Source organism: Oncorhynchus mykiss, chromosome 12, assembly GCF_013265735.2.
Source record: "Oncorhynchus mykiss isolate Arlee chromosome 12, USDA_OmykA_1.1, whole genome shotgun sequence".
Taxonomy (NCBI): Eukaryota; Metazoa; Chordata; class Actinopteri; order Salmoniformes; family Salmonidae; genus Oncorhynchus; species Oncorhynchus mykiss.
The window spans coordinates 34,076,939-34,104,064 of record NC_048576.1 but is presented as its reverse complement, the minus strand read 5'-3'; the positions used below and the strand labels follow the sequence as shown (position 1 = coordinate 34,104,064).

Genomic DNA, 27,126 nt, shown 5'->3' with positions numbered 1-27,126 from the left:
CACAACATATCACACTTTCACAAAAAACATGAAGACATGGCTAAAGGTCAATCAGATTTGTGAACATATTCCCGAGCCCGTGTATTGCCGCTTTCCATGTTGTCTGTAGCTTGTGAGGTGTGGAAACACTTTGTTGCTTTTATGGATTTGGTCTCGTTTATTTTTGTTCTATGTTGCTCTGTCTGTATGCTACATATTGCTTGTCCTATGTTGCTCTGCGTGTGCTCACTGCTCAATGATTGTCTATATTGTAATTGTTTTTAATAACCTGCCCAGGGACAGCGGTTGAAAATTAGCTGGCTGGCTAAAACCGTCACTTTTACTGAAACATTCATTAATGTGCACTGTCACTGTACAAATAAAATAAACTCAAAAGTAAACAAGTCCACAAGTTGTGACCGGGAAGCTTCTGGAAGGCTGACTGGACCAGCACGGGAAAGTTGAGCATAGTTCAGTGTGTATGTGTTGTGCTCTTTCACTGAGTTGTAAAAGCAAGCAGAGTAAAAATTGGCTACTATTGAGTTGACTGATGTAGTTGGCAAGGTCACTTCTGTTTAACTTAACATAAAAAAATTGTGTTTATACAGACTTGAGCTAATATTGTAATTGACATGTAACATTAGCTAATGTTTCATCCATTCTCGACGATGTGTATTGTAATGACATTCTGTGATTGTCATTAGGCCTGAGCTGAATTGATACATCCACTTTTGGCAACTCACCTCACCTCCACCTTGTCCACCAGCATCTCAGCCACTCATCTCCCCTTGACAAAATGTAAGTGTTCTCCTCAAACCACAACGCAATTTGGAGCGTATACCACCCGGTTTCCAGTCAATTGGCAAATTTTTCATGGAGCTGGTGTATAGCTTTTTGGCCATGATGTTGTAATTGTGATAGGCGCACGTTTTACCGGTACAGCATACCCTCACTATTTATATTGCCTGGATGCCGTACCACCTAACTTCCCCCCTGATAATATCTTCCTTGTGGCTATTGCCCTCTGCTGTCACTAGCAAACAATGCAAGTTTCCCACAATGCTGCTGCAGCATCAGTCCGGAAGTGAGACGTATTGACAATATGGCCACTGGTTTCAGAAGGGGGAAATGTTGGATATAACAGTCCAGTCGGTTGCAAATACACCCATTTCAGTTGTCTAGAGTCGTTGCATGTGAATGAAGGGACTCGGGAATCCACGGGATGTTGTCATTGAGCTGAGGATACATTCAGAGCGTGAAAATCGTCATGTCGTTTTTCAGGAGGAAAGGTAAGGAAGTATGCTAGCCTAGCCAGCTAGCGCAAGCCGAAGGGAGAAGAGGCTTGCGGGAGAGGTTGAGAAACGCTCGATGGCTAATGACTGAGATGAGAATGCGCTTGACAGGTCTGTGTCAAGTCAAGGCCTTCGACAAATATCCGTTGGAGAAAGATGGATTATTTAGCAAATACATTTATCCCTTTCAAATCTGAAGAAATACAACAAGCAGCAAGATGATCTCAAATCTGTTAGCAAACTAATCCAGTTTTCCTTCTCAATAGCGTTTGCCACTTAAATCGCTAGCTGATGTTCAGACCTAACTAGCATCCATGATCTATCTCAATTCATTCTTGGACAATGCACATTAGATTGGGTATTAACTATCCACACCGTCGCCTTTCACTTGGTGATGTGTTAGCTAATAATGCCACATACATTTTTCTTTAGTTTGTCTGTCTTCCATGCCAGTCTGCTATTCCCCATGGATAGGCCATTATTGGACTAAAGGAGCCTAACCTTACTCCTTAGTCCAAGGACCTCACATGTTCTGGTTAAAGCAATAGTGTGCAACTGCAGCCCGCAATTCAGGGCATTCCTGCATGTGGGCATTCCATTTGCAGGAAGGCTGCCCCTCGAACATCCCATTGGTTCCTGAATGAACCTTCCCCTCTCCTCCCATCGCCTCCACTCCTCCCTTGGCTAGCACACAGTGTTCGCCCCGCCTCCTGTCTACCGTTTGCCCCCGCCTGCGGCAAGCACAGCAGGTGGGTAGCTGGGGCAACACCTTGTGTTGGCTAGCTAACTAGCACACTGTGTCGCCCCCTTCTGCTGTGTATCGGACTAGCACACAGTGTTTTTCGCACCTGCCTACCGAAAACCTGGCTTGGCATTGTTAAAAGCATTGTTAAATGGACACTGTCTACAGGTATATGGCTAGCTAGCAACCGTTGTCGCTCCTGCCCCTTCTTCTGTGGTGCTTATTGGCGGCTGGCATCTAATGTTAACGCCACATACAGACGCTTCCCGCCTGTCCTAGCTTAAAATCAAATCAAAGTTTATTTGTCACGTGCGCCGAATACAACTGTAGACCTTACAGTGAAATGCTTACTTACATGCGCTAACCAATAGTGCAAAAAGGTATGAGGTGAACAATAGGTAGGTAAAGAAATAAAACAACAGTAAAAAGACAGGCTATATGTAGGGAGGCTACATACAGACACTGGTTAGTCAGGCTGATTTGAGGTAGTATGTTCATGTAGATATGGTTAAAGTGACTGCATATATGATGAACAGAGAGTAGCAGCAGAGTAAAAAGAGGGGTTGGGGGGCACACAATGCAAATAGTCTGGGTATCCATTTGATTACCTTTTCAGGAGTCTTATAGCTTGGGGGTAAAAACTTTTGAGAAGCCATTTTGTCCAAGACTTGGCACTCCGGTACCGCTTGCCATGTGGTAGTAGAGAGAACAGTCTATTACTGGGGCAGCTGGGGTCTTTGACAATTTTTAGGGCCTTCCTCTTACACCGCCTGGTGTAGAGGTCCTGGATGGCAGGCAGCTTAGCTACAGTGATGTACTGGGCTGTACGCACTACCCTCTGTAGTGCCAATAGAAGAAAAACGAGGGGGTGCCTGCACATGCAGGAATGCTCACATGCAGGAATGCCCACATGCAGGAACACCTGTTTTTAAATGGCAAATTGGCTCTGGAAGCCAAAACAGCCAAATACTCCACCTAAACGTGATTTGATTCTCAATTGCACTATGGTTCTAGAAAGATAAATCAATCTTTAAATTGTTTTATTTTATTTCACCAGGTAGGCTAGTTGAGAACAAGTTCTCATTTACAACTGCGACCTGGCCAAGATAAAGCAAACCAGTGCTACACAAACAACAACACAGTTGCACATGGAATAAACAAACATACAGTCAATCTACTTCCACATCACATCAAAATAATTTCACAAATACAAAATACACACTACCTGTACACTGTTTTAATACTGGATTTAACACAGTGGCAGCCGACAGTATTTTTCAGTGACATCATTTTGTGGCGTCAGTCTTCTGTTCACACAGGTGTTCGGAGACAAAGATACCTAATGAGCACTGGTAGTTCACTCGTATTTTTTTGTATTTTACTTTTTGTCCCCAGTTTTCGATCTTGTCTCATCGCTGCAAGGGGCTCGGAAGAGTCAATTTAATGACTGGCAAACGGGGTCAGCCTGCAGTCACTTGACCCGCCACATGGAGTCGCTAGAGTGCGATGAGCCAAGTAATGAACCCGGGTCTGTAGTAACGCCTCTAGCACTGCGATGCAGTGCCTTAGACCGCTGTGCGGGATGCCATCCACTCTGTCTTTTGTCTGTGTTCTGTAAACAAGTGCTGTAACATGGAAATATGGCCATGTTGGAACCCTAACCCTATAAAGGTGTGTATCAATTTAAAATGATTTCTCACCAACATGAAAGATGAGGTCCTTGTACTTCCAAAACTGTACTGCATGTTCAGACCGAGCGCCACGGCTCTTAACACAACTCCCCCCTACAGAAGACGCCTTCATCCAATGACTCTTGAATCATGATCAAGGGCTATGCCGTGCAAAGCAGGACCCGAACACATGACCTAGTGATGCACCTTACTACAACTTACCTTTCAAGTGCTTGATAGATGTACTATGCCGAAATCGCTCCTCCATTTCCTGGTTGCTAAAATTCAAATAGTTTGTCTAATTTCAGTTTATGTGACAAAACAAGCAACTATAGGGTAGAGAATCATTGTACCAACTAAACCCATAGAAATAGCACACACAGACCGCTTCTTAGACTTGCTTTCTATGAGTGACAGATCTATAATTTACATTTCAATGTGAATTTGGTCAGGTTGCCCAAAAAGTTACATATTGCAGCTTTAAAGGATTGACTTAAGCTAATTATGTTAAATGCATCTTGGCTACTCAGTATTTACCTTGGGATTGTGGTCCAAAGAGATTCAAGCAAATATTATTGCATGAAAATTACTAGGCCAAACTATAAACCTTGATTCCTGGGCTAGTAACACACACACACTTGTCTTGATAGCTACTGTAAAGTATTAGGCCTACAGTGCCGCAAACCATGGATAATATGAACTTATGATGATAACAATCATATGTAGACACCAATTTATATACCAAATGAAATTATAAATGCTCACCATAGGATGCCTCTGTAATGAAAAATAGGTTTCCATCCTTCCCCCTGAGGCCTGCCCTACACAGACCAGCCCCTATCTGCTGACCCACTCCACTGACAACTGAAAGAGCCTCAGAAAGACTCCTTGTGTCATGCGCAGAAGGTTCAGTTTCACCACACTGTTGTAACCAGGTGATTTCTGTTACTTCATGTAACAGGAGGACTGAAATGTGTAGAAAAACAGGACATTGTTTCCAGACTGTTCACTATGGTGATGAGAGTATTTTGCAGTAACAACATGACAACGAAGTGGGGAAAATGCCTCTGCTGTGACACTTGAGCTGATAGACCAAGGCCACTGCAGTCAATAAACACGACTTGTAAAATGGCAGCCAAGCTTCAATGTGAAGAATAACTCTGTTTTATTCCTTTTAGGAGCCACACACAAGTAGCTAGTTTCTCTCTCCGTATGTTATCTGTGTGTGACAGTGAGGATCTGTGCATGAGTGTTTGCTGAACAGACATGGTTGTCACAGGCATATCTGTTTCCCGACCAGGCCTAGACCGTTATGTAACTGGATAGTTTAGTGAGTGCTTTTTCAGTGACACCGCATCATCCCTATTGCTTTACCCTACAATGACTCCAGGCCCAATATTCCAGTCACTGATCTCCCCCTGTATTGCGAATCAAATGTTAGAGCCTGCTCTAATTACAGTGTTGTGTAATTATTTTTTGACCCACAGCCAAAGGAAAGGAACCTGAGCGACCAGTTGATGCTAAAGTCAATAGAGGTGGGTACCACACTACTAACGCTCTGAAATTATGAATTGCAGTGATGTGCTGCTGCCACCTGATGTTTCATTTTTGAGAAGCCCTGAAAATAGAGGAAGGCCCTTGTTGGATGTTCTTTGAAAGCAGTCAAGTGCCTCTTTAGTTGCAGTGCTGTGTTCCCTCACACCTTTTTGAAGGTACCGGTATTTCCCTCTGAGCTTTCCCTTTTTAATCATTCTTCCTAATTATATTTGTAGTTATTTCTGTAAATATTCTGAGAGAGAATTGATTGATGTAGGTAATAAGACACATCACTGAGTATAGAAAACATTAAGAACACCTGCTCTTTCCATGATATGGGGTGGCAGGGTAGCCTAGTGGTTAGAGTGTTGGACTAGCAACTGCAAGGTTGCAAAGTCAAACCCCCGAGCTGACAAGGTACAAATCTGTTGTTCTGCCCCTGAACAGGCAGTTAACCCACTAGGCCGTCATTGAAAATAAGAATTTGTTCTTACCTTTATTTAACTAGGCAAGTCAGTTAAAATAAAATAAAATATAGACTGATAATGTTAATCCAGGTAGTAATTGGAAACATGGTCTACCACCCAAAGGACATCCAGCCAACTTGACCCAACTGTGGGAAGCATTGAAGTCAGCCTGCATCACTGTGGAATGCTTTTGACACCTTGTAGAGTCCATGCCCAGACGAATATAGGCTGTTCTGGGGGCAAAGGAGTTGGGTGCAACTCAATATTAGGAAGGTGTTACTAATGTTTGGTGAACTCAGTGTATACCAGGCAGTAATTGTAGCTGAAGTTGAGACTTTGGTTTAAGAGTTGATAGAGAGATAGCCGTGAAGTATTTTCCCTTTTCAGACAGGCTCACAGTGACCTTTTTTAATAAGTTAAAACTCAATAAGTCTCCTGCACCACAGTGTTTCATAAAAGGTCACAGCACCCTCTGAGCTCTAACTGGAGACATTCATGTACAAGATCACTACAGACCAGTTAAATAAGTCATTTTTCAGGACCATAACAGGTTGTTGATGTTGTGGGTTTCTGTCATCTAGAAAGTTAAGCCTACATAGACTGTGTTGATCAAAGGAATTAAGATACCTATTTCTTTTCAACCATCCTCCTTTCCTCCTCCCCTGTAGCCCCAACGAGCCCCCAGTCCCCCTCCCTGAGCCTCCGGAACCATCATGCCATCCTGGAGGCGGCGGGGCCCAGCCATGTGGCTATCAATGCCATCTCTGCTAACATGGACTCCTTCGCCCGCGGACGCACAGCAATCCTCAAGAAACAGCCCATCCACATGGAGGCTGCACACTTTGGGGATCTGGGTATGTACCTCCAGTCCTCCATTGATTTGTCTTAGTTTTCATGGCGTGTATTAACAAGTGTTTCAGAGTAGCAGTTCTGATCTGGGATTAGGTCATTATGATTGAAAAGGTTAAACTGATCCTAGATCGGTGATTTAGATTGATTTGAATGGATGAGCTCTTTCGCTTTAAATCCTGTCCCTTTGACTAGATCGTGCGTGCTCATGTATGAGTGAGTTGATACAAAATGATAATGGTGGCTAGTGGACATGGTGCTGCTGTGTTTAACTGCCAACCGGCCAGGCTAATCCTGCGACGCACTCGCTCCAGCTTCATGCATGGGTTAGCATTTTGACCAACCAGCACGCTACCAGCAACGCTTTTTAGTATGAGGCATAAGTATGGCCCAGAGGTTTTCCTGAGTGAACACATGGCCTGGTAAAACTACTGGTCCTACTTATAATGTATGTGTCGTACTGAGAAGCTTGCTGTGCCCTAAGTACGATACATAAGAATTCCCTAAATCGTCTTCCCTCTGAAGATGTAGGCTATTTAAATCAAGCAGTTCATTAGTGGGTGGATATCAGGAACTTGTTTTATAGTGCTACAGCAGCCAGCTACACCAGTATTGTTTATGACATGGTGAGTAACAACACCTGTTGGGACAGGTCCTTTAGTTACCGGTGAGTCAGAGGGAGGGGGTGGTTCAACCAGTGGTGTATCTTTGAGGCCTGGCCTGGGAATGCAGTAGAGTAGGGTGACAACACTACAGTGCATTCTGAAAGTATTCAGACCCCTTGACTTTTTCCACATTTTGTTACATTACAGCCCTATTCTAAAATGGATTAAATAAAAAAATGAATCTACACACATTACCCCAGAATTCAATTTTTTTTTTTAGAAAATGTATTAAAAATAAAAACAGTGTTCAAACCCTTTGCTATGAGACTTGAGCTCAGGTGCATCCTGTTTCCATTGCTCATCCTTGAGATGTTTCTACAACTTGATTTGAGTCCACCTGTGGTAAATTCAATTGATTGGACATGATTTGGAAAGGCACACACCTGTCTATATAATGTCCCACAGTTGTCATAGCAAAAACCAAGCCATGAGGATGAAGGAATTGTCTGTGGAGCTCTGAGACAGGATTGTGTCGAGGCACAGATCTGGGGAAGGGTACCAAAAAATGTCTGCAGCATTGAAGTTCCCCCAACAACACAGTGGCCTCCATCATTCTTAAATGGAAGCAGTTTGACTCTTCCTAGAGCTGGCCACCCGGCCAAATGGAGCAATCGGGGGCGAAGGGCCTTGGTCAGGGAGGTGATCAAGAATCCGATGGTCACAGAGCTCTAGAGTTCCTCTGTGGAGATGGTTGTCCTTCTGGAAGGTTCTCCCATCTCTGCGGCACTCCACAAATCAGGCCTTTATGGTAGAGTGGCCAGATGGAAGCCACTCCTCAGTAAAATGCACATGACAGCCCGCTTGGAATTTTCCAAAAGGCACCTAAAGGACTCTCAAACCATGAGAAACAACATTCTCTGGTCTGATGAAACTAAGATTGAACTCTGGCCTGAATGCCAAGCGTCACGTCTGGAATAAATCTGGCACCATCCCTACGGTGAAGCATGGTGGTGGCAGCATCATGCTGTGGGGATGTGTTCAGCGGCAGGGAATGGGAGACTAGTCAGGATCAAGGGAAAGGTGAATGGAGCAAAGTACAGATCCTTGATGAAAACCTGCTCCAGAGCGCTCAGGACCTCAGACTGGGGGCGAAGGTTCACCTTCCAACAGGACAACGACCCTAAGTACACAGCCAAGACAAAGCAGGAGAGGCTTTTGGACAAGACTCTGAATGTCATTGAGTGGCCCAGCCAGAGCCCGGACTTGAACTTGATGGAACATCTCTGGAGAGACCTGAAAATAGTGGAGCATTAATGATCCCCCTCCAACCTGATAGAGCTTGAGAGGATCTGCAGAGAAGAATGGGAGAAACTCCCCAAATACAGGTGTGCCAAGTTTTTTTTCTTTGTCATTATGGCATATTGTGTAAAGATTGCTGAAAAAAACTATTAGAACCATTATAGTACAAGTCCGTAACGTAACAAAATGCTGAAAACGTCAAGGGGTCTGAATACTTTCCGAATGCAGTGTATACTGCACTGACTGGACCCCAGACAGGACTCAGCGGGCGTGAGCTCCTGGACAGGAGAGCGGGAGGGGGGGGGGCGCGGAGCGAGAGAGCGGGAGGGGGGGGGCGCAGAGCGGGGGGGGGGGGGGGGGGGGGGCGCGGAGCGGGAGGGGGGGGGTGTCTGAATACTTTCCGAATGCAGTGTATACTGCACTGACTGGACCCCAGACAGGACTCAGCGGGCGTGAGCTCCTGGACAGGAGGGGGGGCGAGAGAGCGGGAGGGGGGGGGGGGCGCGGAGCGAGAGAGCGGGAGGGGGGGGGGGCGCGGAGCGGGAGGGGGGGGGGGGCGCGGAGCGAGAGAGCGGGAGGGGGGGAGCGAGAGAGCGGGAGGGGGGGGGGGGCGCAGAGCGGGAGGGCGGAGGGGGGGGGGGCGCGGAGCGAGAGAGCGGGAGGGAGGGAGGGGGAGCGAGAGAGCGGGAGGGGGGGGGGGGGCGCGGAGCGAGAGAGCGGGAGGGGGGGGGGGGCGCGGAGCGAGAGAGCGGGAGGGGGGGGGGGGCGGAGCGAGAGAGAGCTAAGCTTCCGTGGCAGCCTGCCAACTCTGGAGCTGATACCAGGAACACACAACACTTATCACAAAACACCTCAGTCAGCTCACTGTTTAGTGCTCCAACTTTAGTCCATTATGTAATTGGAGGCCCCCAGCCAGGCTTCAGTCAGTCATTCATATGGCCTTTCTGGTCATGTGACCCAGGAAATGTGCCGTAGTTAAATTTTTTTGTAAGTATTCTCTTTTGTTATTGGTTGTGTATGGTTTTATTCAGAATGCTGTGGTTGTTTAGGCAGGGTTACTGTTAAAGACTTTGTGAGAACTGCTGATGTAAAAAGGTCTTTATAATGACATTTGATTGATTGGTTGATTGTGTCTTTCAGGGGGGTCCAGTGTTATTATACTGTATGGTTGTGTGTTTCAGGGCGCTCTAGTGTGAACTACCTGGCCTCTGAGACGCGTTCACGCTTGTCTAAGACGGTGGATCAGATTCTGCGGGACAACGTGGCCATGCCCTACTACATCCAGTTCCAGGAGGCCCGTGGGGCTGACCACCTGGTCTGCTTCTGGCTGGAGGCAGAGAGCTTTCGCTCCACCAGCTGGTCTCGGGTCCGGGCCCACAGCCTCAACTCAGTCAAACACAGCTCCCTGGCCGAGCCCGCCCCCCCCCCCCGTCTCCCCCGACCCCTCATCCCACTCAGACATGGACCTACACTCCATCCCCAGGCCTTCCTCCTCACGCCCGCTTACCCCCAGCCCCCAGGACGCTAACAGTAACAGTAGTGAAGGCCCCACAGTGCAGCTCGTCCACAGGGACTCCTTCAGCTCTGTGGTGGACCAGAGGCCTGGCACTCCCAGCAGAGCAGACACCCCCACCAGACAGCCCTCCTACAGGACAGGGACGTCATTCAAGCTGCAGTCCACCAACGCCCTCAAGGAGCTTTCAGACAAGCTCATGAAGAGTACGTTTGACTGGTCGTAATTGTAAAGAATCTGTTCATAATTTACTTGCATAGATAAAGGTTAAGTAAGTAGCCTGGAGTCTCTTCGAGCTGACTGGTGGTGCATGTTTCAGAGACTCTATGGCTGTACTCAAACTCTTTTTGTGTGTTGGGCTTGTCTTTATCATTTATTTATAGGCCTGTATAACTCACTGACTAGAGAAGGCTAGTATATTCACTATATTTGTTCGTATTTCCACCGTGTGAAACAACTGACTGTCAGAATAATGACGTTAATTTGTTTTAATTGCACATTGGAGGTAATATCTGAGTTGTACACAGTTTATGACGCATGTGGCTGACTGTTAAACATCTCCTCATGTGTGTTGTAGGTATAGAGAGAGATGCAGTGAGCATCTTCACCAAGTACATCTCTCCAGACGCTGCTAGGCCCATCCCCATCACAGAACAGCTCAGAAACGACATAGTCGGTAAGAAATGAGTCCTGATTGCCGCCTATTTGCCGTTAGTATGAGACTTTGACTCTTAAGACATTGCAGTCACTGTATGAGTACTGTATCAGAACTTTGTGAGTACTGTATGCATTCCTAAGAATGTTAGACCTAGTAAGAATGTTGCAACCAACGTTAAAGATCAAATCAGCTGTAATCATCTCAGTATATTTAACTTGGTTTCGGGATAACTATTTTGTGGATGCTTGATAATCGGTTGTGTGATTGACTGTTTTTTTTTGTCATTTTTTGACAGCTAAAATCTGTGGGGAGGATGGACTGGTGGACCCAAACTGTTTCGTCATTGCACAGTCTGTCGTCTTCTCCATCATGGAACAACAGTACGTATTTTGTTTTGTTCCAATCTTCCTGTTTTCGTATCCATTGAAAGATTTATTTATTAAATTAGTTAATGTAAAGTGCCCAGTGTTTTTCTTTAGTTTTCATGATTTTTCTCCTAGGATGAAAGTTTTACCTCTGTTCTGTAATACACTAATCCACTCCTAGATCATAAATGTAAATGTGACCAGATACAGTTGAAGTCTGAAGTTTACGTACACTTAGGTTGGAGTAATTAAAACTCCTTTTTCAACCACTCCACAAATTTCTTGTTAACAAACTATAGTTTTGGCAAGTCTGTTAGGACATCTACTTTGTGCATGACACAAGTCATTTTTCCATCAATTGTTTACAGACTGATTATTTCACTTATAATTCACTGTATCACAATTCTACTGGGTCAGAAGTTTACATACACTAAGTTGACTGTGCCTTTAAACAGCTTGGAAAAATCCAGAAAATGTCATGGCTTTAGAAGCTTCCGATTGACTCAAATTATGTATATTAGCCTATCGGAGGTGTACCTGGGGATGTATTTCAAGGCCTACCTTCAAACTCTGTGCGTCTTTGCTTGACATCATGTGAAAATCAAAAGAAATCAGCCAAGACCTAGGAAAAAAATGATAAACCTCTGCAGGTCTGGTTCATCCTTGGGAGCAATTTCCAAACGCCTGAAGGTACCACGTTCATCTGTAAAAACAATAGTATGCAAGTATAAACACCATGGGTCCACTCAGCCGTCATACTGATCAGGAAAGAGACGCGTTCGGTCTCCTAGAGATGAACATACTTGGGTGCGAAAAGTGCAAATCAATCCCAGAACAGCAGCAAGAGACCTTGTGAAGATGCTGGAGGAAACGGGCACAAAAGTATCTATATCCATAGTAAAACGAGTCCTATATCGACATAACCTGAAAGGTTGCTCAGCAAGGAAGAAGCCACTGCTCCAAAACTTCCATAAAAAAGCCAGACTATGGTTTGCAACTGCACATGGGGACAAAGATTGTACTTTTTGGAGAAATGTCTTCTGGAATGATGAAACATAAATAGAACTGTTTGGCCATAATGGCTATTGTTATGTTTGGAGTAAAAAGGAGGCTTGCAAGCAGAAGAACACCATCCCAACCATGAAGCACAGGGGTGGCAGCATCATGCTGTGAGGGTGCTTTGCTGCAGGAGGGACTGGTGCACTTCACAAAATAAATGTCATCATGAGGAAGGAAAATTATGTGGATATATTGAAGCAACATCTCAAGACATCAGTCAGGAAGTTAAAGCTTGGTCACATGGGTCTTCGAAATGGACAATGACCCCAAGCATACTTCCAAAGTTGTGACAAAATGGCTTAAGGACAACAAAGTCAAGGTATTGGAGTGGCCATCACAAAGCCCTGACCTCAATCCTCTTGAACATTTGTGAGCAGAACTGAAAAAGCTTGTGTGAGCAAGGAGGCCTACAAACCTGACTCAGTTACACAAGCTCTGTCAGGAGGAATGGGCCTGAATTCACGCAACTTATTGTGGGAAGCTTGTGGAAGGCTACCCAAAACGTTTGGCCCAAGTTAAACAATTTAAAGGCAATGCTACCAAATACTAATTGAGTGTATGTAAACTTCTGACCCACTGGGAATGTGATGAAAGAAATAAAAGCTGAAATAAAGCATTCTCTCTACTATTATTCTGACATTTCAAATTCTTAAAATAAAGTGGTGATCCTAACTGACCTAAAACAGGGAATTTTTACGAGGATTAAATGTCTGGAATTGTGAAAAACTGAATTTAAATGTATTTGGCTAAGGTGTATGTAAACTTCTGACTTCAACTGTATAATCTATATTTCCCAGGCACTTTAGTGAATTCTTGCGCAGCCATCATTTCTGTAAGTACCAGATCGAAGTGTTGACAAGTGGCTCTGTGTTCCTGGCAGACATCTTATTCTGTGAGTCGGCCCTCTTCTACTTCTCTGAGGTAAGAGCAACACAACTGATGTTACTGTTGTTCACTATTAAATATACACAGCCACAGTTTATCAAGTTCATTCATAGGTGTTTTACTCATTAGTGGTACTGGTGGTGTTTGTATCTCTTCTGTTATTCTCTATTCTATTCCACATTAGTGTCATATGGTAGGTGTTAATAGAAGTGTCGTTGGTAATAAAGCTAGTATGTTGTGTGTCTCCCCAGTACATGGAAAAGGAGGACGCTGTGAATGTCCTGCAGTTCTGGCTGGCAGCAGATAACTTCCAGGACCAGCTGGCTGCTAAGGCTGGCCAGTACGACGGCCTGGAGGCCCAGAACGACGCCATGATCCTTTACGACAAGTAACTGCTCACACACATCTCACCGAATAGGGATCTAGCGTTTGTCTGCCGATCGTTCAGTGCGCTGTGTTTGAGAGACCATCCACTGTAGACGTCTGACTGACGACATTTTCACACTGTTCTACATGTAAAATCAATGCATGCTTGGTTTGGAAATTGCGGCCGGCGCTCTGTTCAGCGGTTTTAAGTACTCTAGGCCAGTAAACGTATTGGTGTGCCTAAGACATCTATTTACACTATATTTGCCTTCACTACCTTTTCCTTCACGCTACCTATGCCTTCACACAATATGCCTTCACACTACCTATGCCTTCACACAATCTTAGAAAAGGAACAGTTTGGAGATTATATGGCAATTATTAGACCAAAGGTGAGAACACAACCGTTCACAAGACTGAATCCAAACATTACACTGTTGTACTGTTTTACATTTATTGTACTTTTTGTCACATTTGTTTGATAATATGATCTGAAAATACTCTGGAAACATTCAGTATCATATCACAATATTCTAGAAAAATGTGGGGTAGTTGCAACATAAGACATACAAATTACAACGGTTTGAGTGAGAGGACTAACTGGTGTCTGCAAGCACAGTTCCTAAGTAAAACATTTTTAGCTCTCCTAGCTCTGCCGTTGAGGAACTAGCGCAAGCACACTTGTAACAGTTTTGTTTGTAACACAGCCCTGCATCCACGCCATCACACAATTACTGTTGTTTACGCAATCCAAAAATGGTCCATTTATAAATCGTAATCTGGGTCAGATGGGCATCATTTGAAAGCCTGTTCTATTGCTAGCATGACTAAGTTATAAAATAACAAACCTCATGTCACGTGAGGTGCTCAAGTTCAGAATGACTGTCAGTCAAAACCCATACAGTGCTTTGAAGCACAGAGCCTAAGTTCTGACGTATTGTATAGCAAAACTTTGACAGCCCTGCGTTCCAATTTAGTCTTCAATTTTCAACCGTATATTGGTATGAGTGTAAAGGGCAACCACCTCCACATTACTCAGCCTGGCTTGTTTATTTGAGAACCAGTATAATAATGATCTCATCTGTTTCCTCCCCAGGTATTTCTCACTCCAAGCCACCAACCCGCTGGGTTTTGATGACTCTGTGCGGATGGAGATAGAGTCTAATATCTGCCGGGAGGGAGGGCCTCTACCTGACTGCTTCACCACTCCTCTTAGACAGGCCTGGACCACCATGGAAAAGGTGAGGGGTCGTAGGTCACCCAGTTACCTGGGCCAAATACATATGACAACATATAGGAAACACACAGCGGTCACTGCAAACTCACCACTGTAAAATCACCTGGAATTCAGCCAGAAAAACAAAACAGAAATGACACGTCAAAATGATTTACTTTTGGGAACTCCTTTAGATTGAGACCATGAGGCTTAGATTTAGACCATGAGGCTTAGATTATCAATGACAGGCCTTTGTGGTTATTGAAGGTAGTGGTACCAGAGCCATAGATACAGTGCATTCGTAAAGTATTCAGACCCCTTCCCTTTTTCCACAGTTTGTTACGTTACAGCCTTTTTCTAAAAAATGATAAAATTATATTTTTTCCTCATCAATCTACACACAATACCGCATAATTTATATATATTTTTTAATTTAAAACGGATACCTTGTTTACATAAGTATTCAGACCCTTTGCTATTAGACTCAATTTAGCTCAGGTGTATCCTGTTTCCATTGATCATCCTTGATGTTTCTACTACTTGATTGGAGTCCAGCTGTGGTAAATTCAATTGATTGGACTTGGTTTGAAAAGGCACACACCTGTCTGTATAAGGTCCCACAGTTGACAGTGCATGTCAGAGCAAAAACCAAGCCATGAGGTCAAAGGAATTGTCCATAGATTGTGTTGAGGCACAGGTCTGGGGAAGGGAACCAAAAATGTCTGCAGCATTGAAGGTCCCCAAGAACACAGTGGCCTCCATTTTTAAATGGAAGTAGTTTGGAACCACCACCACGCTTCCTAGAGCTGGCCGCCTGGCCAACCTGAGCAATCGTGGAAGAATGGCCTTGGTCAGGGAGGTGACCAAGAGCCCGATGGTCACTCTGACAGAGCTCCAGAGTTCCTCTGTGGAGATGGGAGAACATTCCAGAAGGACAACCATCTCTGCAGCACTCCACCAATTCGGCCTTTATGGTAGAGTAACCAGACGGAAGCCACTTCTCAGTAAAAGGCACATGACAGCCATGAGAAACAATAAGATTATCTGGTCTGATTGGTCCAAGATTGAACACTTTGGCCTGAATGACAAGCGTCACGTCTGGAAGAAATCTGGCACCATCCCTACGGTGAATCATAGTGGTGGCAGCATTGTGCTGTGGGGATGTTTTACAGTGGCAGGGACTGGGAGATTAGGCAGGATAGAGTGAAAGATGAACAGAGCAAAGTACAGAGATCCTTGATGTAAACCTGCTCCAGAGTGCTCAGGACCTCAGACTGGGGCGAAGGTTCACCTTCCAACAGGAAAACAACCCTAAGCCCACAGCCAAGACAACATGGGAGTGGCTTTGGGACAAGTCTCTGAATGGCCTTGAGTGGCCCAGCCAGAGCCCGGACTTGAACCCAATCAAACATCTCTGGAGAGACCTGAAAATAGCTGTGCAGCGACGCTCCCCATCCAACCTGAGAGGATCTGCAGAGAAGAATGGGAGAAACTCCCCAAATACAGGTGTGCCAAGCTTGTAGCGTCATACCCAAGAAGACGGAAGGCTGTAATCGCTGACAAAGGTGTTTTAACAAAGTGCTGAGTAAAGGGTCTGAATACTTATGCAAATGTGATATTTCAGTTTGATTTTTTTTTTATATACATTCGCAAATATTTCTAAGCCTGTTTTTACTTTGTCTTTATGGGGTATTGTGTTGAAGATTGAGCGGGAAAATAACAATTTAATCAATTTTAGAATAAGGCTGTAATGTAACCAAATGTCAAGTGGTCTGAATACTTTCCGAATGCACTGTGTGTCTCAGTGGTACGACTTTGTTGCCAAGGCTAGGGATGATGTTGAAACACTTTGTCAGGCTCTGGAGAAAACGGAAGACCTTTGTGACTGAAAGGCATTTTGAAGTTTAGCTTTGTTAATGTCATATTTCTTCTCGCAGGTCTACATGCCAGGCTTCCTGTCGAGTAACCTTTACTACAAGTATCTGAGTGACCTTATCAACTCTGTCCGAGCGGATGAGTTTGTGCTGGCTAGTGCTCCCGGGCAAGGCGTGGCCTCTGACCTTGACCGCAGCACCAACACAACTGAGGGGTCTCAAGCCCAGGTAGATAACCCCACACCTGACCTGCTCACAACCTGTACTTTCACTTTAGCTCTACTGGCATTTTCCTCTTTTCATTGTCTAAGTGCACTCAAATCAATTATGTTCAACAGCAGTAGCACTCACACCTTTTGTTCAATAGTCAGTGGGTATTAATTTGTTTACTTAACATAAATAGATAGATTTTCCCTCTAGTTCTGCTCTAAATGTGCAAATCATTATATATTTTTTCACTTACAGCAAGGTGCCAAAAAGGTGGCAGCAATAAAAATCTTGAAAAACTTTGACGAAGCAATAACAGTGGACATAGCCAGCCTGGACCCAGAGTCCCTGTACCAGCGCCCCTATGCTGGGTGAGTTTCTGCATAGCCTACTCAGGCCTCCTTTAGTTACTTATTCTCACCACTCTCAGTACAGTCACCTCAAATGGCTCTGTAAACCACATTACTATTTCAAATATTTGATTTGGATTTTCATGTTTCTCTGCTGGACAAAATGAGTGAAAATTGTTTTTATAATCGTGCAAAATTTCCTCCATAGCTACCCTTCAACTGCCCTGATTTTACTACTGTAATTTCCCCAAGAGAGTTATTTGATGCTAGCTAAGTAGGCCAGTGTGTAATGACCATTGATGTGACTAAACTGCTCCAAATACATATTTTCAAAGACTGCAGTGCAGTCCTCTGTGACATGGCAGATTTGAAGGTCATCCCCATTACATTACAATCAGCTCTGATGGCAGTCTAATGGCCCAACACAGGCTGATATAGGAGATTTGTGTGGCCTTAGGCAGCACCGGTAGTGTCCTAGTTGCAGTAAGAGATTAGCTTGGTCTCAGATCTGTTTGTGCTGGGACCAAATGACTATGACTATTAGGAGTTGGCCATACAACACAAACTGATATGGGACCAGGCTAGTAACAGGGTGCTGTCTCCATTAACATCCTATACGTATGACTTCATTTGGCTATGTCCCCTCACTGTTCAGAAGAATGACGTTTGGGAAAGTCAACGAGCTGGGCCAGTTTATCAGGGAAGCCGAACCAGAACCGGATGTGAAGAAATCCAAAGGTAACCGGCAAACACTAATGTAGCAATTATTTATAGGCTATAGAGTTCCTTCAGAAAGTGTTCAAACCCCTTGACTCATTCCACATTTTGTTGTTACAGCCTGAATTCAAAATGTATAAAATGATTACCCTACCGTGAAGCATGGTGGTGGCAGCATCATGCTATGGAGATGCTTTTCAGGGACTGGGAGACTGGTAAGAATAGAGGGAACAATGAATGGAGCCAAATACAGACAAATCCTTGATGAGATCCTTCTTCAGAGTGCAAAAGTCCTTAGACTGAGTCGAATATTTATGATCCAACAGAACAAGGACACCAAGCATACAACCAAAGCAACCCTGCAATGGCTTCAGAACAAGAATGTGAAAGACCTTGAGTGGCCCAGCCAAAGCCTAGACTTGAATCCCATTGAAAATCTGTTGCTGTTCACCGCTGCGCCCTGTCTAACGTAACAGAGCTTGAGAATTATTTGCAAGGAAGAATTGGAGAAAATCCCCAAATCCAGATGTGTAAAGCTGATAGACACCCCCAAGACGACTCAAAGCTGTAATCACCACCAAAGGTGCTTATTAAAAGTTTTGACTCAGAGGTGTGAATACTGGTGTAAATGAGATATTTCTGTATTTTTTTTAATTCAAAAATGTATCAACTTAGTCAAATAGGGTATTCAGTGTAGATGGGTGACAAAAATAATCAATTTTGAATTCAGGCTGTAACCCAACAAAATGTGGAATGAGTCAAGGGGAATGAATAGTTTCTGAAGGCACACATCTGTCAGCGACAGGTGCCCTGAAATAATAGAATCCAATCATTTTAAGGGGTGTCACGGAAACCGTTGAGCGTGAAAAATCCAGCAGCGTTACAGTTCTTGACACAAACTGGTGCATCTGGCAGCTACCACCATTCAAATGCAGAAATATTTTGTCTTTCCCATTCACCTTCTGAATGGCCCACATACAAAATCCATGTCTCAGGGCTTAAAAATCCTTCTTTAACCTGTCTCCCCTTCATCTACACTGATTTGAAGTGGATTTAACAAGTGACCTCTAAGGGATCAAAGCTTTCACCTGCATTCACCTGGTCAGTCTGTCATGGAAAGAGCCAGTTTCCTTAATGTTTCGTGCATATAGTGTATATATGCCTGTCTCCCTCACTCGTAGCTCTTTCTCTATACTGTTCATTGTTGCTTGTATGGTTTTGGTGCCATGTCACTTAGGCATCCATGGTGTGGGTATTGCCTTCTTATCCTAACCCCAATCAGAGTGGCTTGAAGTTTGCGAGGCACTCCCAAATAAAACCCAAGGTGCTTTTAGATCTTATACAGTAAAACAAGAATCTATTATTTAGGATTTCTTAGAAGAGAACATTCTCTGAGAATAGAGGAAATGGATATAAGCCCTGGACTAAACTTGTACTATATATGTAAAACACTTTTTTGTACTAGATTTCATGGCTCTAATCACAAACCAGCTTTTCCAGCCCTCGGTTTCCTCCAAATGCATACATCACATACTAAGATAATTATGTTCTGTGATATATTTTTCATGTACCTCATATGTCCAGTAGCTTACAGAGGAGCAATAGATACGAGGCTCATCCTTGTGACCATTGCCCTATTTTCCACTCTCTCCTCACAGGTTCCATGCTCTCTCTAGCCATGAAGAAACTTGTTCAAGGCAACTCTGATGAGGTATGTAAAACAACAAAACAAGCTCCTCTTGTGTTGAATCTGTTTGAACTAACAAGCACTAGGATTGATGAACACTTTGAATCGTAACATGTATGTTTAGGCCCAGGAGGAGATGGCCTGGAAGATCGCTAAAATGATCGTCAATGATGTCGTACACCAGGCGCACCACGACAGTCCTGGCGAATCCACCAAGGTAAGTCAGTCTGCCTCAATCTACAACATGGTGGACTCTTGATAAGTGTACTGCACATTGGATAAGTACAAACTCTTGAGTGCATTGAAGACAATTCGCCAGGCCCAATTTCTGTAAATGCCTTGTAATTGTCACGGATATCTGTATGCTCTGGTTTCCTATTCATGACAGTCCAAAGCCATTGCATTTATATGCCACTATATAGTCAACTATAGAAAATAACTCCTCACCTGTGACACGTTTACTGTTGTATGATGATTGACAATGAAACATGGACAATCTCTCTCCCCAGTTATGAGCCTCCTGTGGAGAACCAAAGCATTGTCACTCCCCTCGTCCCTCACCCTATAGAGACAGACTGACAGACAGACACGTCCCCTAGTCCAGTGATGAACTGTACACTGGAATTACCTTAAGATGAAACGCATCAATAGAGATCAAAGAACAAATGCATTCCATGATCTCCTGCATTAACTTGTACCGGTGTGTGTGAGTGAGCGGAAAAACTTGAAGTAGATCATCCATCCTTCCAACTGTTTGTAACACTATGAAGGCATCGCTGAACAAATGAAGAGGAAAAAGAAAAACAAAGCAGTGGCACAAAGAGCACCAGAGTACCAGACTTCCTTCCAGAACAAATTCTCTAGGGAAGGAGAGATGACAAGCTATGACACAAAATGGGGCTGAACGGGAGCTGTCAGAAGAAGCAGCACTTCAGAAAGCATCGGCCCTGCCATGGTTACCTCTGTTACCATGCCATCCAAGAGGGAGCCTGCAGGGACCTGAAGCATCCTTCATAAAGCGATCACTAAGAAGATTCGGTTGTCCACTCCTCTCTTGATTCCTGCACATCGTCTTTCCTTACATCACCACCACCTCTTGCCCTTATGCCCATTCCTTATTTCTTGTTTTTAATGAAATCTCTTTGAAAGGGGTCAGAGTGACACGTACAATTTTAAGATGGAATCCACCAGTAGGTGCTTTGTAAAGTTTTTATTTGCGGCTGATGCATAACGTGCTAATATTCCTGGGCCCTCCTGGAGTATTGTGGCAGTGGGGTGGGTTACTATGACGATAGGTTGAGTAGTCTTGCCCTCCTAGCTGTGCCCTAATGTACTGTAGAGGGCTGGTCAGACATGTTACAGTGAAACTGGAATGGACCATATTGATTTTGCGGTCTAGCTAACCACATGCATCTCTAGCTCTGACTCCTTGTCCATGTCATTACAGAGCAAAGACAAATGCATAAATACTCCTTGTTGTGTACTGAAGAAGTTCTACAGTTGCAAAGAAAGAGCAGCTCCGTTCTACTCAATATAATTTTATACATATTTAGATTTCTCTTTAACTCCAATATATTCATGTTAGTTTTTTTTATGGTGATTGTTGACCTTTTCTTTTTTTGTATGTACTGTCAAAAGCAATGTCTAAGCAAATCTCAATTACAAATGTTCAATTGAAAAGTCTACTCTTTGAATATAATGTTAATATTGTTATGATTTGAACCTCATTGAGATGTGTGGAAAAGGACTCTCTTGGTACTATGTACCACTAATATTGTTTTTCTGACGTATGTGTACGTAATCTATAATATATTTAAATTGTGTTGGATTTCTATATCTATATTAGTTTTATTTTTATTTGGCAGAGTACTAGAAGGAACAGAAGTGCTACCACTGATGAAAAATGGCACAATCCTCTTTGCACGAAATGCAAATCTTGTTTGCCACCAAACATGGGGATTGATTTGGCTCCATTTCAGTTATCATTAGCTTGATGGCTGATCTTAGTTTGTGGCCAACATGTTCTTAATTGCACTTGGGTATCTAACCTCTAGCATTGCAAGATAATGATGCAACCTGTAATTCAGCAAATTAGTGCTCATCCCAGTGCAGTGTTTCAAGTGTGTGTGGTTGGCTTTTGAATAAGTTCATAGAGATGCTGCAGTTTTGTGCATCAAAATTGTTTTATCCCCATTTTGTTGTACAGTATGAAATACTTTATTGTAAATATTTTATGGCTATCGTACAATAAAACTTTTCTGCCTATTTGTAGCTAAAGTCGTTTTAAAACCGCAAAATGCGATTTCTCTTGTTGCAATGCCGTTTAACCAGTGGGGGGCAATGTGGACTATTGTAACGTCAATGAGCAAGATACATGTCTAACTGCGAATGATCAGCAATAATCAAGTGTGTAATATTCAGTGATTTTGATTTTGTTTAAATGAAGGGAAAAAAACGTATTTTCCAGTAAGTACTGTATTTCACTGTACATATTATAATTGTTTTCCAAAGACAATTGCAGTAAAATATGGGCACGTTTGCTTATTTTTGGTAAAATGTGTATGCGTAATGGTTTAATATCACTAATCTAAAATTGACATCCTAAGCAACATGAGGACACAAGGGAAGGTTTACAACATTGATGGGGATACGCCCACCTGAGTATTCACAGCGCGCAGTGACGCGCGCGTCAATGTGGAGACTTTTGTTGTGAAGCCCACTGGTTACCACGCTTAACCAAAACCACGGCTTCTGCTGAGCAAAAAGCGCGGCGACTCAAATACCGGACCGATAAAGAGAACTGCAGCACTAACCATATGTTTAATTTTTTTTATCTCTTGCGTAAAATTCGGTAAAGAGTATTTGATAGTTCCAGGTGGTGACCATCCTACGGACTGACAGTTACGTATCTGTGTCTCGGGTGCGTGTTACAAACATCTTTTGTGTTCTGCGGTGACTCACATTTCTATATTCTCAAGTATAGTAGCGGATAGCCTATTTAAAGTAGACATTACTTCTTGTTGAGGTGGCAGCTTGTTTACCTAGACGTGCTCATGTTTGACTATTTTATGAAATCAGGAGCCGATGTTTAGGTCACTGGAATATCCCTTTAAATAATAATCTTTACGGATAACAAATTAACTCGTTATCTTGCTTCAGGAGGCTGTTGATGTAATATTTGTTGGGGGAGAGCTTCAGCTGATCTTTTCTGGGTGTGTGCTCCAAATGCATTCGTTGCTGGATCGGAAGAAAAAAGAAGCCGGGGTTGGGATCGAGCTGTCTCCGAGCTACTCGTTGCCCCAAGCTGCGAGGATGTTCAGTTGTGTGGGCTGCTTTTGGGTCCTTCTGTCCTCTGCTCTGGTCGCTATCTGTAGTTTCAGTTTTATATCCCCTGCGTGGATTGTCAAGGACCATCTGAAAAACAAGGACTCGGTGAGCTTCGGCTTACTTTGGCACTGCTCAGAGTCCCTGGACCATATGTACAGATGCTACACCTTCGGAGGACTCGGAAAATTTGCCGAGATCCCGTCCAGCTCGTGGCAGGTATGGAATTCACTGACCATACATGCATAGGCTTCTTGAATGGAGGTGTTACGGTAACAATTTAGTTAGGTGTTGCATACAATGTTACATGTTTTACATCCAAATTACATCCGAAATCCTCAGTGGTATACATGTTCATGATGTATGTGATGTGCACCATCAATGATACACCTTTGCCTTATAAGGCAATTAATAATTGAGAGAGGACTTGAAGTAGAATCATGATAGCTCCTGCATCACTGTATGGAGTTTTTTCAGGATTCGAATGTAGTGAGTGACATGGCAGCATGCACAATCAATAAGATTGAACTAAAGTCATTAAGTTTTGTTTTATAGATGATAAAGTCAACTGGTGGTATTGAGTTAGTTATGTCAGGATGAAAGGTCCAGGCTCCTTGCCCCACTCAGGTGAGAACGGTTGACAAAGCTTCCCCAGAGTCAGATCAACTCGTGGATACCATTTTATGTCTGTGTGCGGTTTGAAGTAAGTTGCTAACTAGCGTTAGTGCAACGACTGCTAGTCTATGCTAGCAAATACCCATAGACTTCCAGTCATTGTGCTAATGCTAGTTAGTATTGGCTCGCAAAACTACCTCTTAACTTCCTTCATATTGGACACTTGTGGTATCCTCGAGTTCATCTGACTATGGGGATGATATAATGCCTCATTGCCAAATTCCTGAAGTAACCCATTAACCTTCCACAGCAACAAGCTTTCTGGTGGATGGATGGAGAGGGGTCTTGTGCCATCAGTGTTTACCCAGACCCAGAGGGGTTAATGTGGGCATGTGTTTGGCATCATATCTGGACGATATCTGGGTTTCTATTCTGCCGTTATGATACTATTTTACTAAACAGAGGTAGTACAGTACACTCAGGGAGGGGTAGCTACGTTAGTGATGAACCGTAATACTGGCAATAAGGACCTTGACATTTCTTATGTTACTTATCACTATTATAAGGGAAGTTGTTTGTTGGAGACTGGGCAAGGGTTAGTTAAATAAAGGTTGTTGAGTGAGAATACATTATTGTAGGGATTATTGTGCTCTCGCATCACACATTCTTCCACCTACAGTCAGTGGGCTTTTTTTAATATATATTTTTTATTTTAACCTTTATTTAACTAGTCAAGTCAGTTAAGAACAAATTCTTATTTATATTGACGGCCAAACCCTAACCTAGACCATGCTGGGCCAATTGTGAGCCCTATGAGACTCCTGATCACAGCCGGTTATGATACAGCCTGGATTCGAACCAGGGTCTGTAGTGCCTCTTGCACTGAGATGCAGTGCCTTAGACAGCTGCACCACTTGGGAGCTCATCCTGTATTTAATGGGTCACAAACTGTGAGGGAGACAGGCAGATATGCTCCTCTTGTTATGCCAATTTTAATATATTAACAGATATGCACTTTTAAATGCTTCAACAAGCAAAAATCTGTCAGAAAAAGCATTATTATTCAACATTTTAAAGTCCATTCAATGCAGAACAAGGGCATGAACTAAGAAAAGACTGGGGTACAGCTATGGGACCTTGTGTCAAATGGAATCAACAAGAGATTTCACTGAGGCTGGCTAAGTCCCCGCCAAAATTAATTAGTGATTCTGTATGTTCTCATTTGCAACTGTGGGACTGGGGCAGCCAGAAGCATGTGTCCCCCAGGAGTCCAGTTGCATCGCTCCAGCATTCCTTTGGAGCAATCCTGTGCTTCAATCGCTTCACTTCATTCTAGATTAGAAAGAGCAGGGTAGTTGGACACCCTACCATGCTGTGAAAAACCCTAGCTGCAATAGCCCACTAGCTACCTCCAGAAGTTATGATTATGTATGAGGAGGATAAATTAACATTTGAAAGGGAGATAAAAAAAATAAAAAAAGTATGTGGACACCCCTTCAAATTAGTGGATTTGGCTATTTCAGCCAAACCCGTTGCTGACAGTTCTATAAAATTGAGCACACAGCCATGCAATCTCCAGAGACAAACATTGCCTGTACTGAAGAGCTCAGTGACTTTCAACATGGCACCGTCATAGGATGTCACCTTTCCAACAAGTCAGTTTGTCAAATTTCAGCTCTAGCAGGGCGTATACGACAGTCAGCAATGAATGAGGCTGAAATAGCCGAATCCACTAATTTGAAGGGGTGTGCACATACTTGTAGCGTACATACACTTCCCAACACACACACACTTCTTTGCACTGAATCTATTTACACACATTGGACTGTACTCACACATACTTATACCCCAACACACACACATGCATACTGATGCCATACTCACACACTTTCACACTCACCACATACACTGCTGCTACTGTCTTATCTATCCTGTTGCCTAGCCACTTTACCCCTACTCTATGTACATAGCTACCTCAATTACCTCATAGCCCTTGCACACGACTATTACTGGTACTCCCTGTATATAGCCAAGTTATTTTTTACTCGTTATTCATTATTCACTGTGTATTTAATTATTTGTACCTTTAAAAAATATATTTAACATTGTTGGAGAAAGACCTGTAAGTAAGCATTTCACTGTTTAGTTTACACCTGTTGTTAATGAGGCAGGTGACAAATAACATTGTATTTTATCTTTATTATGACTCATTTCTGAGGAGTCTTACCTGTTCTGTCTTTCGGCCAGGCAGTAATGGGCCACCTTGATCACAGGGAGTCGCTGACTGAGTGAAGTACTTCTTGTACATAGATGCGTCTGTGATCAAGGTGGTCCATGCATCCCAGCATCACGCTTCCATGGCCATTTAATAAAGGTGAAGTGGCCAGTAATGTTTCATAAGGCACACGTTACGGTCCACCACTGCTTCACCCCCGCCAGGCAGACACCCCTCATTGGTGTGCAGATTATTCTGCTGATGCTCTTGCCCTCCATAAAAAAATCTTGACCTTTCTCTCACACACACACACAAATATACATACACATACTGTATGTACGTATGCATGTAAGCACATGCAGTGCCTTTGGAAAGTATTCAGACCCCTTAACTTTCTCCATTTTGTTACGTTACAGCCTTATTCTAAAATGGATTAAATAAAAATCCTCAGCAATCGACACACTACCCCATAATGACAAAGCGAAAACAGATTTTTTTATTTTTTTTGCAAATGTGTCTGTTTTTCCATTTGAAATACCTTATTTACATAAGTATTCAGATACTGCTATGAGACTCCACATTGAGCTCAGGTGCATCATGTTTCCATTGATCATCCTTGAGATGGTTCTACGACTTGATTGTGGTAAATTTAAATAATTACACATGATTTGGAAAGGCACAGCTGCCTATTTTATTTATTTATTTTATTTCACCTTTATTTAACCAGGTAGGCAAGTTGAGAACAAGTTCTCATTTACAATTGAGACTTGGCCAAGATAAAGCAAAGCAGTTCGACACATACAACAACACGGAGTAAAACATACAGTCAATAATACAGTAGAAAAATAAGTCTATACGATGTGAACAAATGAGGTGAGATAAGGGAGGTAAAAGGCAAAAAAAGGCCATGGTGGTGAAGTAAATGCAAAATAGCAAGTAAAACACTGGAATGGTAGATTTGCAGTGGAAGAATGTGCGAAGTAAAAATAGAAATAATGGGGTACAAAGGAGCAAAATAAATACAGTAGGGGAAGCGGTAGTTGTTTGGGCTAAATTATAGAATTTGTAATTTTGTAGTTCGTTCCAGTCATTGGCAGCAGAGAACTGGAAGGAGAGGCGGCCAAAGAAAGAATTGGTTTTGTGGGTGACCAGAGAGATATACCTGCTGGAGCGCGTGCTACAGGTGGATGCTGCTATGGTGACCAGCAAGCTGAGATGAGGGGCAACTTTACCTAGCAGGGTCTTGTAGATGACCTGGAGCCAGTGGGTTAGGCGACGAGTATGAAACGAGGGCCAGCCAACGAGAGCGTACAGGTCGCAGTGGTGGGTAGTATATGGGGCTTTGGTGACAAAACGGATGCCACTGTGATAGACTGCATCCAATTTATTGAGTAGGGTATTGGAGGCTATTTTGTAGATGACATCGCCAAAGTCGAGGATCGGTAGGATAGTCAGTTTTACGAGGGTATGTTTGGCAGCATGAGTGAAGGACACTTTGTTGCAAAATAGGAAGCCGATTCTAGATTTAACTTTGGATTAGAGATATTTTATGTGAGTCTGGAAGGAGAGATTACAGTCTAACCAGACACCTAGGTATTTGTAGTTGTCCGCATATTCAGAACTGTCCAGAGTAGTG

At 43.3% G+C, this 27,126-nt stretch overlaps 2 protein-coding genes across 2 annotated transcripts in view; both read left to right on the top strand.

Annotated features, from left to right (window-relative positions):
• Window positions 1–982: 982 nt before the first annotated feature.
• On the top strand, window positions 983–21,607 carry akap10 (A kinase (PRKA) anchor protein 10). Its single transcript, XM_021623553.2, is given in 16 exon segments — window positions 983–1,268; window positions 5,171–5,218; window positions 6,355–6,540; window positions 9,621–9,870; window positions 9,872–10,158; window positions 10,530–10,628; window positions 10,906–10,990; window positions 12,832–12,955; window positions 13,171–13,307; window positions 14,382–14,526; window positions 16,439–16,603; window positions 16,841–16,953; window positions 17,588–17,670; window positions 19,308–19,360; window positions 19,461–19,553; window positions 19,846–21,607. Coding segments are annotated over 16 exon segments (1,896 nt in total). The 5' UTR covers window positions 983–1,246; the 3' UTR covers window positions 19,852–21,607.
• Window positions 21,608–21,997: 390 nt separating this feature from the next.
• LOC110537486 (transmembrane protein 211) overlaps window positions 21,998–27,126 on the top strand; it is a 204,679-nt gene continuing 199,550 nt past the window's right edge. The window contains exons 1-2 of the mRNA XM_036937429.1: window positions 21,998–22,256; window positions 22,496–22,879. Of these exons, the coding sequence (XP_036793324.1) occupies window positions 22,562–22,879 (318 nt within the window). The 5' untranslated portion in view covers window positions 21,998–22,256; window positions 22,496–22,561. The remainder of the gene's footprint in view (window positions 22,257–22,495; window positions 22,880–27,126) is intronic.